This window comes from Netta rufina, assembly GCF_964035555.1.
Source record: "Netta rufina genome assembly, chromosome: 5".
Classification (NCBI taxonomy): Eukaryota; Metazoa; Chordata; class Aves; order Anseriformes; family Anatidae; genus Netta; species Netta rufina.
The window spans coordinates 47,851,254-47,867,497 of NC_140128.1; the positions used below are offsets into that span (position 1 = coordinate 47,851,254).

At 45.2% G+C, this 16,244-nt stretch overlaps 1 protein-coding gene across 1 annotated transcript in view; it reads left to right on the forward strand.

Annotated features, from left to right (window-relative positions):
* Positions 1-10,631: 10,631 nt before the first annotated feature.
* The window catches only part of KCNK13 (potassium two pore domain channel subfamily K member 13), a gene marked incomplete at both ends in the record, with an annotated part of 62,121 nt that continues 56,508 nt past the window's right edge, over positions 10,632-16,244 (forward strand). The window contains one exon of the mRNA XM_084287332.1: positions 10,632-10,977. Coding sequence (XP_084143458.1) covers positions 10,632-10,977 — 346 coding nt within the window. The remainder of the gene's footprint in view (positions 10,978-16,244) is intronic.

The following is a 16,244-nucleotide window of genomic DNA, read 5'->3' on the forward strand; positions in this document are numbered from 1 at the left end:
GTTTGACAGGCTGAGGCATTCCTGGATAAACTCTAGCTGGAATATTGTGGTCTCTAGTAACTTGGCATGGTTTAACTTCAGCTCTCCAGGGCTCACGTTAATCCACTGTTAGAAGATCATTCCAAAGTTCATCAGTGTGAACAAATAAACCAAGTGATTAGTTCTGCTAGGAAACGCATGAAGTCTTTCCACAACATGACTGTGGCCCAAAGCAATTTTGTGACATAATGTGTGAACTGAGGCACTGATGGATGGTGGAGGTGAAAGAAAAAGAAAAGGCTTTTGACTTGGCTTGCTTAACAGTATGTGGTTTAAGGCTAACATTTCAAGTAAAAGTTGGAGCTTGGTAGACATAGATATGTACATAGTTTTTTTTTGTTGTGTGTGTTTTTTTTTTTGTTTTTTGTTTTTTTTTTTAGCTTCCACTGTCCTGTAACAGTAAGGAAAACCTGTTTTGAAGAAACTGTCCAAAGATGACCAAAGCTCCAGCATGGTAACACACTTCTGCAGCTAGCTGGGCTTGATGACGTACTAGAGCTGTCCAGAAAGCTCCTGAAAACGCAACACATTTGGTCAGAAAATGCTGTTTAATTGCTATTTGTAGACTATTTACAAGCTCTTAGGAGCCAGGACAGATTTGAATGCTTCTTAATTGCTCTTAAAATTCCTCTTAGAATCCTTTAAAATTCCATTTTTTATACCATCCTAATTGTTTGTTTCATGTCTTCTTTTACAATTTTCCTGTTTTCATTCCTATCTCGCTTAATTCTGGTAAGTAGTTGAATCATAGATAACACTATTTTTCTAGGAATTATCTAGAAAACTCTTGGATTTCAGAATTGTCTTTAGAAAATAGGAGCCCTAATATTCAGAAAGTGAAAGCAAAGGAGAAAACAGACAAATGAAATGTCTGTTTTCAGATGCTGTTTTCATTCTGTTAAGACATACAACAGACTGTATGTAACTAGATTTGCCTGAGCATGTTAGACTATAGTCAGCTCCTGCTGAGAATGGATCTGTTCTGGTGCCCCTTCAAAATGAAGTGCTTTTCCTTACAGATTAACAATGAATTCTTGCATTGTTGTATTGTTACATACTGGTGTAAATAACGTGCATACGTTTTTGCAGTGTTGCTAATAAGGCTGTAAAGGAGAAGGTAATGCTTTTATTTTCCCCTGTAACTAAGTGGATAAAGTTGGTTAGGGTCTGATCAAACTGTTTTAATGGCTTAATGGCTAATACAATAGGTTGTTCTCTAAAAGCTCAACTGACTGAACCCCCAGCCGTACAAGGTTCTGTACTGATTTTATAAACCATCCATCACTGAGATCATGGTGTGGAAGGGAAGCAAACTGCAGAGCTGTCAAACATCCAAGGAGAGATCAAGGTGGATAACTGAAAATCTGGTTTCATAGTTGCGCATCACTATTGGCCTGTATCGCTGTATCCTCTAATGTAACGTGATAGTCCCAGTTTACTCCCTTCAGGGACAAAACAAGAAACTTGGTTGCATGTGATTTTAGAAAAGATTTAATCTGTCTGGAGCAACATAAGACTAGATTCTTACTGGAGTTGCGTAGTAAACTGATGGCCTAATTTTGGCCTAAAACAATGATCTAGCTAGTTTTTTCGCTGCTCCTGAGATTAAATCCAGTACTATAAATATAAAAAGGCATGAAAAGTTCCATGTGGTTTGTTCCATGTTAGGTGTGCAAATGTGCAATGATATTATAGCTCCTTTAGTGGATTTTTTAGATGTGTCAATGTGCTTTTTCAGTAATGAGTAATATGTTAATTTCTTGTACTTTCTGCTGTTAAGACTTTGTATGATTTCAGTATTTCAGCCTCCGAGTAATGTAAATACAAACAAATGTGAAGAAAGTAACAAATAACTGCACATAACATCCCAAGTAAATAAGCAAATACAGATGTAATGCCAAGAACTGAATACTGAGACCAGTAAACTCATGTAGTGTGCAGATACTTTCATATATCTTACCTACCCAAGGAGCGTTTGAAAAAAATCAAATGGATTTTCATGTTCTTTACAATGCTAGATACCACCTAATTCCACAGATATTTCTATTCATATTGGTGAAGCTGATGAGATTTCACAGCTCTAGAATAAATCACTATGACCAAGGTTGTCAGAATTTCATCCACACACTGACATCAGCCCTACCATTTCCTTTCTTACCTCTGAATTTCCTTTAATCTGCCAACTATAACTGGCATCCTGAAGGACAAAAGCAAGAAACACGGTGAGAAGTATTGAAGATGCTAAAGATGCCAAAATGAGCTCAGTAAGATCAGAGAAATAATTTCCTATTTTAATTTAGACTTTATACCTTGGCTTTTTTCTTTTTTTCCTTTCTCCTTTTTTTTTTTTTTTTTAATATATTGCCTTTTCAGCTTCACTCATCAAAATAGATTCTACTTACTCTTTTTCTAATTCCATTCTGACTATATACACGTTGATTCATGTGTCTAGGTTTCTCCCTTAACATGTAATTCACTACCATGCACAGTTCCAGTGCTAATTTGGGAACTTAATGTTTTGGTTTAGTTTACATGGTCTCTGGGAATTGTATGTTGACCAGTTCTCTTTAATTTCTTCTAAATTGCCTATTTTTTTCAACTGCTGTAACAGCTCCAGCTCCTTTATTTGCATTTGATTTTTAACTGTCTGTATTTTAAAGTAAGTCATTAAAACAGCATTCTGCTTTGTGGAAGTCTTGACTATACTGAAACAAATAAGTTCTGGCATTGACTTCATTCATCATCTCTCCTCTTGTGACTTCTCTTCTGTTCTTTTGGAAGTGGAAAGTGTAAAGCTGAAGTGATTTTTTTGGTGCTTTTAAAAAATCTATTTAATGAGAATATGCAAACTGTTACAATGCTACAAATAACATTATAGTCCACACTTTCTGAAAAATCCTCCATGGAAATGTCTGTAGAGATGCATCCTTCTCCTGACACATTGTGTGACCCCATTTTGCTCTTTTTGAGGAAATATATTGTATATGAGTGTCTTTATTTTGTTTACTCAGAATTCCCCTGAGTCCTACTTTCTTCCTTTCTTGCTAGGCTATGGGTGGGAAATGGGTAAGCAAGCCAACACTTTCTTGATTGGTTCTGTTATGCAGATTAAAAAAAGGTACTGCTTTTTCTTATGTATACCATGAAAAAGAGTCAAATTTCTCTAGAGATATCACCAGTGAAAATCTTAATCTAGGACACAATATTCCAATACAGCTTTCTAACACCATTCTCATGTCTTTTGTTCACAGTAAGCTAAACATCTAGACACTTCCTTGTTCTATAGTTTCATTGCAATGGTATATATGTGGGTAAAGGAAGAACTTTAAGTCATCTATTAAAAACAAACAAACAAAAAAAAAACCACACACACACACACCACAACTTTTTGATGTTTTCTTCTTTTTTGATGCTTTTATCTCTGCAAGGGAAGGAAGCCATCATATACTAGTAAAAGGAATGCAAACCTGTACGGTTGTCCATTGCTCTAAAGTCAACTTCTTTTGTTCTTACCAAATGTATTGGTTTTTCTTATAAATATTGTCTTAAAGTAAGATGAAGGCAGCTTCTTTTAGTCAACTGAGATCAGAGAAGGCAGTTCCCAGGCATAGGTCGAAGAAGATACGAATATTACCCTATCTCCAGACCTTATTTTTACAAAGTGCATTCCATCTGGATAAAGCTCATCTCCATGTACAGTTACAGCCTAGGCATTTCCTTACGTTGCCTAAAGTTTGCTCCCAGGTCGTGCAAACGTTAGATGTGGGTTACAGCGTCGCAAGATGTAGAAGGAAAAGCAGTAGGAGGAACTTGAAGGAAGGCTGCTAAAGCCCTACAAGAGACAGCCTGGTGCTTTGAAAGCCCCAGAGGAAGATGAGCAGCATGCTTATATATGAATAGCTTGGGAAAAGCTACTTCACTGCAGATAATAAAAGTAGGGGGGCGGGGAAAAGCATAATCACTGGTCTTGTTACACAGAAATGAGAGACAAAATATATTACACAGCAGATGTACTGCAGGCACAGAAAACTGTGAAATGACTTTTCCAATTATGTGCCTATATATGTGGAAACAAAAAAAAAAAGAAAAAGGTATAAACAAAGAAAAACCTGCTCTGAATGGTGTTGGTTTGTTATGTGGTTTGGAAAACCAAGCTATCAACTTTGTTTTTTTTACCTGTTGAACTGAGAGAAGTTAAGCAGCATGCAACTGTAAATTGGTTTCCAGAAGTGGTAGTAGTTCTTGAGAGCTCTTGAGGAGTCCCTTGTAGGGACTATGAAGTCCTGAATCTCTCTGTCTTTCACTCACAATAGCTAAATTTAATCTTCAAATAAAAATATCCTCTCTAGGGTATGCTCAAAGTATAAACGAAATAGTCATCTCTAAGAAGTCTAGAATATGATTTTAATAACTAGCATGGAAGTAGATTCAGTGGTCTTTCTGCTTTGTGAGATAAGCAAATAGATGGGTGTAGTGGGTTTACGTGGCAAGGTTTTGGTAGCAGGGAGCCATAGGGGTGGTTTCTGTGAGAAAGATCTAGAAGCTGCCCCATGTTTGGGAAGGGCCCCATTGTTTTCCAGATCCGAGCCAATAAGCGATGTTGTTTTTCGCCTCTGTGAGAGCATATTTAAGACAGGGAAAAAACGCTGCGCCACACAGCAGCCGGGAGAGTGAGAGGAGTGAGGAACAGCCTTGCGCCAAGGTCAGTGTAGAAGGAGGGGGAGAGGTGCTCCAGGCGCCGGAGCAGAAGTCCCCTGCGGCCTGTGGTGAGGACCATGGTGAAGCAGGATGTCCCCCTGCAGCCCATGGAGTACCACGGTGGAGCAGGGTTCCACGCTGCAGCCCGTGGAGGAGACCACGGTGGAGCAGGTGGCCCTGCACCGATGGAGGCTGCCGCCTGTGGAAGACCCCTGCCGGAGCAGATTCTGGGCCGGACCTGTAGCCCGTGGAGAGGAGCCCACGCAGGAGCAGGTGATCTGGCAGGAGCTGCTGCCCGTAGGGGAGCCAGGTTGGAGCAGTTTTCTCCTGAGGGATGGACCCCGTGGTACGGACCCATATCTGGAGCAGTTCTGGAAGAGCTGCTGCCTGTGGGAAGCCCACGCCGGATCAGTTCATCAAGGACTGCATCCCGTGGGTGGGACCCCACAGCACAGGGGACGAGAGTGACCGAGAAGGAGCGGCAGAGAAGAAGTGCTGTAGACTGACCATAACCCCCATTCCCCGTTCCCCTGCGCCGCTCGGGGGGAGGAGGTGGAAGAGGGTGGATGGGGGGAAGGTGCTTTTGTTTTTTTTTCCTTTGTTTTCTCACTTCTCTCGCTTGTTAGTTGTAGGCAATAAATCTTACTATCTCCTTATGCCGAGTCTGTTTTGCCCGTTACAATAATTATTGCGTGATTTTCTCGTCCTTATCTCAATCCTTGAGCCCTTTTCACATATTTTCTCCCCATTCCTCTTTGAGGAGGGGGAGTGAGAGAGCGGCTGTGGTGGAGCTCGGCTGCCCACTCGAGCGGAACCACGACAGTCTTTTTTGGCGCCCAACGTGGGGCTCGAGGAATTTGAGATAAGGATGATAGTTAGTAGAAGTAACGGGCAAAAATATGTGCAGGATGATTGTTAGGAATGTACAAGTTGTGAAGAATTTAAGAAAGCAGTAACTGTGAGATGTTAGTGTGGTGAAGGGACGAGGGGTGGTGTGTGTGTAAAATGTCCACCTTGTCGGTGCTGTGATGATGTTATGTTTATTTTGGTGTGGTGAATTCTTTTTCTTTTTGATGTAAGTGAAGTTTGTGAAGGTTGTTGTGATAATTGTAAAGTAAGAGTATGTTGTGAGTAGTCTTAAATATGCTTTTAACAGAGGCGAGGGGTGGAATGTAGTGGGTTTACGTGGCAAGGTTTTGGTAGCAGGGAGCCATAGGGGTGGTTTCTGTGAGAAAGATCTAGAAGCTGCCCCATGTTTGGGAAGGGCCCCATTGTTTTCCAGATCCGAGCCAATAAGCGATGTTGTTTTTCGCCTCTGTGAGAGCATATTTAAGACAGGGAAAAAACGCTGCGCCACACAGCAGCCGGGAGAGTGAGAGGAGTGAGGAACAGCCTTGCGCCAAGGTCAGTGTAGAAGGAGGGGGAGAGGTGCTCCAGGCGCCGGAGCAGAAGTCCCCTGCGGCCTGTGGTGAGGACCATGGTGAAGCAGGATGTCCCCCTGCAGCCCATGGAGTACCACGGTGGAGCAGGGTTCCACGCTGCAGCCCGTGGAGGAGACCACGGTGGAGCAGGTGGCCCTGCACCGATGGAGGCTGCCGCCTGTGGAAGACCCCTGCCGGAGCAGATTCTGGGCCGGACCTGTAGCCCGTGGAGAGGAGCCCACGCAGGAGCAGGTGATCTGGCAGGAGCTGCTGCCCGTAGGGGAGCCAGGTTGGAGCAGTTTTCTCCTGAGGGATGGACCCCGTGGTACGGACCCATATCTGGAGCAGTTCTGGAAGAGCTGCTGCCTGTGGGAAGCCCACGCCGGATCAGTTCATCAAGGACTGCATCCCGTGGGTGGGACCCCACAGCACAGGGGACGAGAGTGACCGAGAAGGAGCGGCAGAGAAGAAGTGCTGTAGACTGACCATAACCCCCATTCCCCGTTCCCCTGCGCCGCTCGGGGGGAGGAGGTGGAAGAGGGTGGATGGGGGGAAGGTGCTTTTGTTTTTTTTTCCTTTGTTTTCTCACTTCTCTCGCTTGTTAGTTGTAGGCAATAAATCTTACTATCTCCTTATGCCGAGTCTGTTTTGCCCGTTACAATAATTATTGCGTGATTTTCTCGTCCTTATCTCAATCCTTGAGCCCTTTTCACATATTTTCTCCCCATTCCTCTTTGAGGAGGGGGAGTGAGAGAGCGGCTGTGGTGGAGCTCGGCTGCCCACTCGAGCGGAACCACGACAATGGGTAAAGGCAAGGCGTGACATTCCTTACTTTGAGTTCAGTAGAACTCTACCACAGATGTAATCTCATTGGAAATCGTAACAGTGGAACAGGCATGTTGAAAAGTTTAGCCTATTCTAAATGCCCAAAATGTTGCACATTTATAAAGGGTTGCTATGTTTGTTTTTGTTTTGTTGTTGTTTTTGTCTGATTGATTTTTTTTTTTTCCCAGATTGCTTTGTTAATTTCAAGATTATTAAGTTTTGGAAGAAACTTCATTGTGTATAAAACTTGCTTGGAAGTAAATTGCAGTTCTCTCAAAGGCTTCTCCAAAGACAAGCAGTGCGTTTCAGTTAAGTGTACCAGTTTATGACTTCCAAATGTGATAAATGCTTAATTAAAAAATATACCATCAGCAAGATAGAGAAACCACATCTCTTTGTGAGTCTTCCAAGTTACTTGTTGACACATTAATAATAGCTCTGTTCTGATCAGACATTTATTAGTAATCATTATTAGGGAGGGCTGAGAGACCTGGGTCTGTTCAGCCTTGAGAAAAGAAGACTGAGAGGAGATCTTATCAATGTCTATAAATACCTGAAGCGTGGGAGATAAAGGGATATGGCCAACCTCTTTTCAGGGGTTTGTGGGGACAGACAAGGAGTAATGGCCACAAGATAGAGCACAGGAAATTCTGCACCAACGTACGAAAAAACTTCTTCAGGGTGAGGGTGACGGAGCACTGGGACTGAGCAACTGAGGTTGTGGAGTCCCCTTCTCTGGAGATATTCAAGACCCATCTGGACGCCTACCTGGCCAACCTGCTCTAGGAAACCTGCTTTGGCAGGGGGGTTGGACCCGATGGTCTATGGAGGTCCCTTCTAACCCCTACAATTCTGTCATTCCGTGATTATTAGGGTACTCAGTGACTGCATCTTTATCATTTACTGGGTTATCATTTAACAATATCAATAGAAACAGAAAATACATTGATTTTTTTCTACTATTTGCAATTGTGCTCAACCTCACTACCATCAATCCCTTTGTCTCTAAAAACATGCACGGAAAAAAAAAAAAAACAACAATGGAACTGTGTCCTTGTGGTTCTGACGTGTAAGGCAAACATAGCAAATTTCCTGATGACAATACCACAGGTGAAACATGCTGAGGTTAATGGCAATGCATTCAGTGTTCAGGCTCAAAAGGTGTTAATTTGGGTTTAGGGTTCATTTAAATATCACCAATATGTTTAAACATTTTTTTTTTCACCTGAAACTAAAAAATATCTTATGCTCGTGAACACACTTCATTTCTTTATTCAACCATGCTTAAATGCTCTGGATGAGCAACTACGTCTACACTGTGCGTGCTCTTCTCACACTCAGATTTTTCTAGCTGTCTACACAACAGCAATGGGATTAGTGACCTTTATACAAGAAAGTATTATTTAAAGTACCTTAATTAGAAACAGGGGAAGTAAAGGAAGAAAAGGGAGCTTAAAACAATAAAAGGTACCATACCTGTGGTATTTGCCAGCCAGTTTTTCATTTTCCGCTTCAGGATTCCAGTCAATATAATCTCAAATTTGTTCTATCCCTGAATAGGAAGCATTAATAAGATGATTTCTCAAGAGATTAAATCACTGCACATCCTTTGTAATGCTTTAGCTTGGTGAAGATCAGATTTGACAAATTAGGATCACTTGCAATTTTTGATGCCCTGTGACAGTTGTATGCTTCATTGTTTCTCAGGAACGTGCCAGATGTTCTGTACCTGTATTAACAGTCACACTCGTGCCACACATAAAACCAACACAAAAACTATTTAATGCAAAAAAAATAAATAAGTAACAGTAAGAACTCTAAAACCCTGGATATTTTTCCTTGGATAACTCTTTGGGTAACGTGATTGTTCTTCACATTCCTGTAGCAATCACAGCGACATCATGGTTACAAACAGGTGAAGGCTTGTGTGCCCATTGTGCTAATCCAAGCCACCAAAGAACAGCTTTGATGGACAGAAGCTTCAGAGCAAGAAGCTTCTCTGCAAGAGAACTGATGTAGATCCATCTTCTGTTAAAGCAGGGGATAAAGTTTTTGTTTTGTTGTGTTTTTCTTCTAATAGAAACTGTCAATAATTTTAAAGATAGAGCATCCTTTTTAATGGAAGTATGTGGTTACCTTTGCACATGGCACGCAGTCTGGTTAGTTTGACTGGCATCTAAGTCATCTTTTTTGGCTGTTCAATATCTTCCAGCTTTGCTGCTAATTTTAATTGCCATATGCCACTGTATGTTGAAGAGGAATGAAGAGGGAACAAAACCACAACATAATGTGTTACGTTTCACCTACGAATAACAATAAACAGGAAAACAAAGAGGAAGCATGAGTCTCATTCATCCTCATCTGTTGGTTTGCTGTGCGATGTGGGAATTGACTTCGCTCCCCTCGCCAAGCAGATCCCCTGCCATGCCATCCTTGGTGATCCTCTCTTGAAAACCAGCGAGGAGTTGCACGCACTCAGCCTGCAGGACTCAGCCCCATGCCTGAGATGCAAGCACGTCAGGCTACGAGATGGCCAGTGGCTCTCACACTAAGTGTTCTTTATTTGACATTAAGGGGGATTGACATTAAGGGAATAATTATTAAGAATATCTTCGTTCCCATTGCATTTTTGCTGCAACATGATTAATAGAAGGGAGTGGGGAAAGTTGCAGTAGTACCTCGTTAACCTACTATCTAAAATAACGTGTGTAACGTGTCTTTCACCGGAAGGAAAAAGCGTTTATGTATGAATATGTTGTACGGAGCTGAATTTCTAACCCCCGATCTTTTCAAGTAGAACTCAGCACTGTGTTAATTGCCGGATATCGCTCACTTCAGCTTTTTCTTTTTACAGTAACTTATCTTGCCAGAAAGTTTCCATCGAGGGCGCCTTGTGGCCGCACGCAGCCCGGCGTGGAGGCACCCGCAGCCCGGGCGCGGCACCTGCCTCACGCCCAGCCCCGGGCGCCGGGAGCGGAGCCGATAACGCTTGGCGGAGGGGAGAGAGCGCCAGACCCGCAAAGAAAGCGGTGCCCTCTCTTGGCAACGAGCAGGAACTCCTCCTGCGCTGTGCCACAACCGCGCCGGAGTCCTCGCACCTGACGGCGCCCAGCCGCCGAGCCGCCCGGCTCTACCACGGCGCTCTGAGGGGCTCTGAGGAGCCCCTGGAAGGGCGAGGAGCCCTCGGTGCCGCCTCGGCCGAGGGGAGCTGCCCTCGGGGGGCCGGCTCCTCACATGGCAGCGTCCCGGGGCGGCGGGGCGAGCCGAGCTGCCGCTGCCCCCGCCGGGCCCGCCTCAACCCCCCCGGCGGCGGGCGGGCGGGCAGGAGGCGCTTGGCGGTGCCTGTCCCTGCGCCCCTCTCCGACGTGCTCGGGGCGGGGGAAGGAAGGGGATATGAAACTCGCCCAGACGGCGGCCGCGGGGGCGGCCCGAGGGGGCTGAGGGGCTCCGCGGGACGGCACGGGACGGGACGGGACGGGACGGGGCGGGGAGGAGGGGACGGGACGGGACGGGACAGGACGGCCGGTGGCCGCCGCCGGGTCGCCCCGAGCCCTCGTCCCCGCTCACGCGTGGCGGGCGGCGCCGCCGTGATGCCGGGCGGCGGCCGCGGGAGGGCCCCGAGGTAGGGCCGGTGGCGCCCGGCGGAGGATGGCGTGCGGCGGCGGCGGCGGCTGCTGCTGCTCCAGCGCGGGCCGCCTGAACGCGGACAACGCGCGGTTCCTCCTGCTGGCGGTGCTGATCGTGCTGTACATGCTGTGCGGCGCCGCCGTCTTCTCGGCCATCGAGCTGCCCACCGAGCGGCAGGCCAAGGAGCGCTGGGAGGAGCGGCTGGAGAACTTCACCCAGCGCCACAACCTCAGCCGCGCCGAGCTCCGCCACTTCCTCCGCGAGTACGAGGAGGCCGCCGTGGCCGGCATCCGCGTCGATGACATCCGGCCCCGGTGGGATTTCACCGGCGCTTTCTACTTCGTGGGCACCGTCGTTTCCACCATCGGTGAGTGCCCGGACTCGACGGGGTCCCGGGGTGGGGGTGCCGCCGTCGTGCCGGTGCCCGCGGTGGAGGGGCGCCCCCGGGCTGTGCTCGCCTCCCCGGGGGGACGGGGGAGCCTCGGGATGCGGGGACAGGCTCCGGGGATCACCGCTCACACCCGAAGCCGAAAGGTTTTGGAGAGCCGCCACGGCATCCCGAATGTTGTAGCGTCTTACTGGAGCGAGTCTTCGGTCCGGAGTTGGGGAGGGTCGGTAGGCAGCGAGCTCTGAAGGGACTTTGCTGCTGGGCTAATCTTTTACACAACAAAAGTCCTGAAACCAGCGGTGCCCAGCTGGCAGCTGTAGCACCTGGGAAGGTTGGGTTTCAAACCACCCAGCTCTCCATCGCGCTGGCTTTCCGTGTCAGAGTCAACAGGTCGGTGGGCACTGCCTGCTTCTTGGTGAACAAACCCGAGTTTATCCGGGCAGAAGGAGCTGCAGGGGAAGGTGATACTGAACAGAAATTCAGGGGGGCTGAGAAGAGTACATGAAGATGGAAAGGGACAGAGCCGGGAACTGACATCAGCGCCCCAGGGAGCCTGTGGGTGTCATCAGAAAGGCTGCGTTAGCTGCTGTGGGCAGCCAAGAGCCCCGGAGAAACGGAGCTTGCTTTAGTGAAAGACAGGCAATCTTCTGCACATTTACCACTGTGATAAATGGGGTCACTATGTCTTAGTAATGGGATTTCCAATTCAAATCAGTTTCACTCCACATGAGAAACACACTGAGGAATGATTATTTAATTACTAAGGGCAATTTTTCAAGAAATCACCATTAACACTTGCTCCCTGAACACGGGCTTTGAGATGTCTTGCTTTATGTTGGACCTGCGAGCTGTCCATCAGTTTGTTGAACACTTGATGCTTCCCAGCAGTTCTACTGATTCCCCAGCACCAAGTTTCTTAGATCTTAAGTTCATTTTGTGATGACAGGTGTCATTGGACTGATTTTACATTACCTCAGGGCATTAAGGTTTGGGTGTTTTGTGTCCTTAGACCTGGAGAAGTATGTTTAAATGTTCTGCTGAACTGGTGCTTTAAAGTAACATAACATTGCTAAAACCATTTCTGAGAACTGATACTGTTTGTTTGAGATTGTAACATCTCCATTCAGGTCTGTTCCCTGAATGATCAAAATATGGTGTTCATCCTAACCTTTGCTACTGCCATAAAATCACAGGAAACAGAGCTGGGAACAGATCTCCGAAGTTCACTAGGTCCACCTCTGTTCCTAGAGGAGGTATCTTGTGTGCAGTTACTTTCCTGATAGGCATTTGTCCAAGCTGATGTTTTGAACCTGCAATGCCGGAGATTCCACAGCTTCCACAAGGAATCCAGACTAGTGTGTTATCATCCTCACTGGAAAAGAAGTTTTTCCTGATGTCTGCCTAACTGCAGTTTAGTGACTTTCCTAATTTTGGTCTTATCCTCAGACATAGAGAATGGCCTCTTAGGTACTCTAAAGACTGTCATGTGTCCCTTCAGTCTTTTCTCAACTTAGAAAGCCACAATATTATAAAACCCCTTTGCAGTGATAGAGTTAATTTTTACCTGTAATAACTGATGCCAGTAGTTCTTAATGTTAATATTTATCTTATATGAATGAGATTGTTAGAGGGAGAAGAGTATCTGTGGTCTTATTAGCTGTAATTACTTACAAGCACAAATATCCACTTAGTCACTCATACTTCCTAGTAATTTCATTGGTTTGCTGATTTCCGTTGCCCACAATTGAGAACTCAATCAGCGTTTCTACAGAAAATGCCCTGGAGAACCCTTCTTCCTTCAGATGGTCTGTAGTCTTTGAAGATTTACATCCTACCCCTTCTTTTGACTTGACATTTCTCATTTTTAGTTGTATCAATAGTATCACTTTCTCAGTTTTATCAACAGCATCATTCTTTCTTAATCTGGTCAGTAGCATTGCATGTTTTTGGTCTTATCAATGTCATCACTCTTCCTTAATCTCCTCAGTAGCGTGGCTGCTCTGTGAGGCTGCTGGTGTGTTTCAGCTCTTTATCTTAGTGTGTGCCGCAGGCTGGGCTCTCTGGATGGTCACAAGACGATGGTGACTTGGCCACATCCCTGGGGCCACACCATGCAGGACCATTCTCCCACATGCCCTGCAAGTGTGTTTGTTTTTATCAACCATATCATGGCTCATCCTAACACTAGATTGTGTTATACGTCTCTGATCAAAGTTTTTGCTCTCTTCTTGACCCTTTCTGAATGGTCTGCATTTCTTTCATGCCCCAGTAGAGTGCCCCCAAATCAATGTATTAGCTCCAGCTGTGACCTTACTAGTCTATGGAAAGTGGAAAAATTATGGCTTGTGTTTTTTATTCTATCCTTCTGGTGGCCACATACATTTCTATAGCTAAGTTTGGTGCCTTCAGTTAAAGACACTTTTTCAGGAATTGGTGTTTTTATGACATACTCCCTGTCCACAGTCAGTAATACATACTGGTGTCAAAGGTTTTGATTTAACAGGTAAACTGTTGTCAAAGAAGCGGTCTTCTATTTCTCTTATAAACTTTATCTTTTATATTTTTTTCTCTTCCACATGGTGGCAATTGTTTTGCTACTGTACTCGAATAAATGTATTTCTTCTGCAGTAAATAAGGAAAACCTAACCACTTTGATACACTGCTAAAGCATCACTGAAATGTTACTGCTAGTATCAACTGCCTACCTGTACTTTAGCTTGAAAGATTTGCCATCATGTGTTTTGGGCTTTGAGAGGAAAGAAGAGAGGTTTACAGTATCTAAGGGGATAGTACTGTATTTTTAATTAAGATTCACATAAGATGTCTGTCACACAGATATCATACTGTGATATCAGTGTGTGGAGTCAAGAGGTTGAAACAAAATATACCAACTCTTTTCATTTGTCAAGAAAATACAAAGCTAAACTAATAAAAAAATGTCCTTTTTTCAGTTTAATAATCTAGAGTTTGTTCTGTCAAAGGATGTATTCATATCAATGCTCAGCCTGTAATTCCTAATTTTGATGTGTCTTTTGCTTAATGTGATCCAGCATTAGGCCCTGAAGTGGAAACAACAGAGGCATAAGAAGGCAGCCACAAGCACCCGCCCAACTGGCAGATTACCTAGTTTTGCCAGGAGGTCATCCCAGGGAATAAGATGGGGTCAAAGCTCCTTCATCCCACGAAGGCAGTTGCCTAACTCTAACCTATGGAGTGGAGCCTACCTGTGTAGGATCGTAGAAGCACAGAATATCTCGAGTTGGAAAGGACCCGCAAGGATCATTGAGTCCAATGCCTGGCTCCACACAGGGCCAAGTCTGTAGCAAAATCCTTCATACACCCCCTTTGTTTTCCAGGTTAGTTTGTCTGTTTGCCACATAATGCACCAGCATTTGGTAGGCTCTGGATGCTCAGCAGTGTCGGACTGTAAGGTCACGGCTGTCAGAAGACACTCTGATACCTAAGCTCTGTGGTACTTTGGGACAGCAGCGCCTCCAGGAGTTAGGGAGATGATGCCCAGGTGCTTGAAGAGCTATGGATTGGATTGCTGCTTGTCTTTCGTGATAGACACCTCGGCACCCTCTATTCTGCTTGAAATAGGTAGATGCAGCTGCCCAGAGGGTTAACATAATGGGGTATTTGCAGCATATAGGTCCTTCTCATATACGTTCTTCTCTGCTTTTTGAAACCACTGAAAAAAACAGTTACTGACTTCAGCTGCATCAAATGAAGGACTTACCATTACTGCCTCCATATCTCATGTACATCTGTATTTCTGTGAATAACTTCACAAAATTGAAAGGACTTTGTTTCCTTTTTAAAAACAAACAAACAAAACCTGTGCTCATCCCAGGCAGTATCATGGTCTTGATTAAAAGTGTTTTATTTTTAACTCTAAATGATGGGAAACGTGTCTTGTCACAAAGGCATAGCCTAAAGAAAGTAACTCATCAAACTGACATATGATGTAGCATATGTGTGGTGTTTGACCAGGCTCACAGCAAATGAGGTATTTTTTCCTACTGTTGAAACAGAATTTCTTGTATTTCAGTTTGTGCCCATTGCCTCTTGTCTTTTCTGTGTGAACTCCTTATAAGTAGTGAGGCAGAGGAGGAAGTTATATCATCTTCACAAAACTAGGTACATTTTGTGGAGAAATTGCCGTAACTTGTGTCCTTTGTGGCAGAAGCTGCCGCGTGTTGCTCTGGAGGTGCACAGCCTTGGTGCAAGGTGAGAAAAGAGGTTTGTCCCCCTGCTGCCTTACCTGAGGCCCAGGAGCCAACATGTGCTGGCAGAAGAGTGGGCTTCGTGCAGTAGAAAGCAAGAGGCAACCAGGTGGTAGTGTGTGCGAAAGGGGGCACGGGGAGTCAGGGCGTCTCCTCTGAGCACCTAGAGGGGGCTGGGAGGGGAACATTGCTGGCTAACTGGGGGGAACCCCCATGGCAGGGCTGTTCCCTGTCAAGGCAGCCACGCTGCCCATCGAGCAAAGGAAGGAGTGTTCCAGGTGCCAGACAAAGTGCTGGTATCCTCGTTTTTGCCTGTGTAAATGCAGCACCTGCTGCTGAGGAGAGTTACATCTGAGGAGGAACCAAATGGAGGGGGAGGAATAATGCCCAACAAAACACCAAGGTCATTAAGATAGAGAACTGGGCTACTGTTTGTAGCCTCAGATTGCCCTGTTTTTGCCATCCTTTGGGTGAGCAAAGGGTGGCGGCTGCACCGAGTGCCACCCCGGTGGCCGAGGGCCTGGTGTCACAGAGACCAAGGGACAGGCCGTTACCCAACCGAACCCGATCTGCATGTTGGAACTTGTACAACACAAGGTACATTGTTCTGCTGGCTGATGTTATTCTTTAAATTCTGTTTATGCTGCAAGCAGCCCTAATAATTCAAAACAGTGGCCTGCTCTAGCCACTGGGCCGTGACCGAGACTCAGTAATCCCGGGTGAGACAATGCGGTAAGCTCACAGGAGCCAGTGTTTCTTTTCTCTAAGTTCATTCAGGTTCTGGATGTTTCGCGTCATAGATTCTGGAGTACTTTTTCTTCTTGGTGAGCTGGTACTAGGCTAAGTTTGTTTTTATGTTCATAAAGTCTGTTGTGGTTCTTGTCCCTGAATGTCAGTTGAACTTGTCTCTGAATGTCATGAACTTCAGAAGACAACATCTGACCTTGAATCCTGTCTGAATGTAAACTCTTACACATTTTCTTTTAAAGAGATCCCTCTTCTCCTTATAAACAGTGGCAT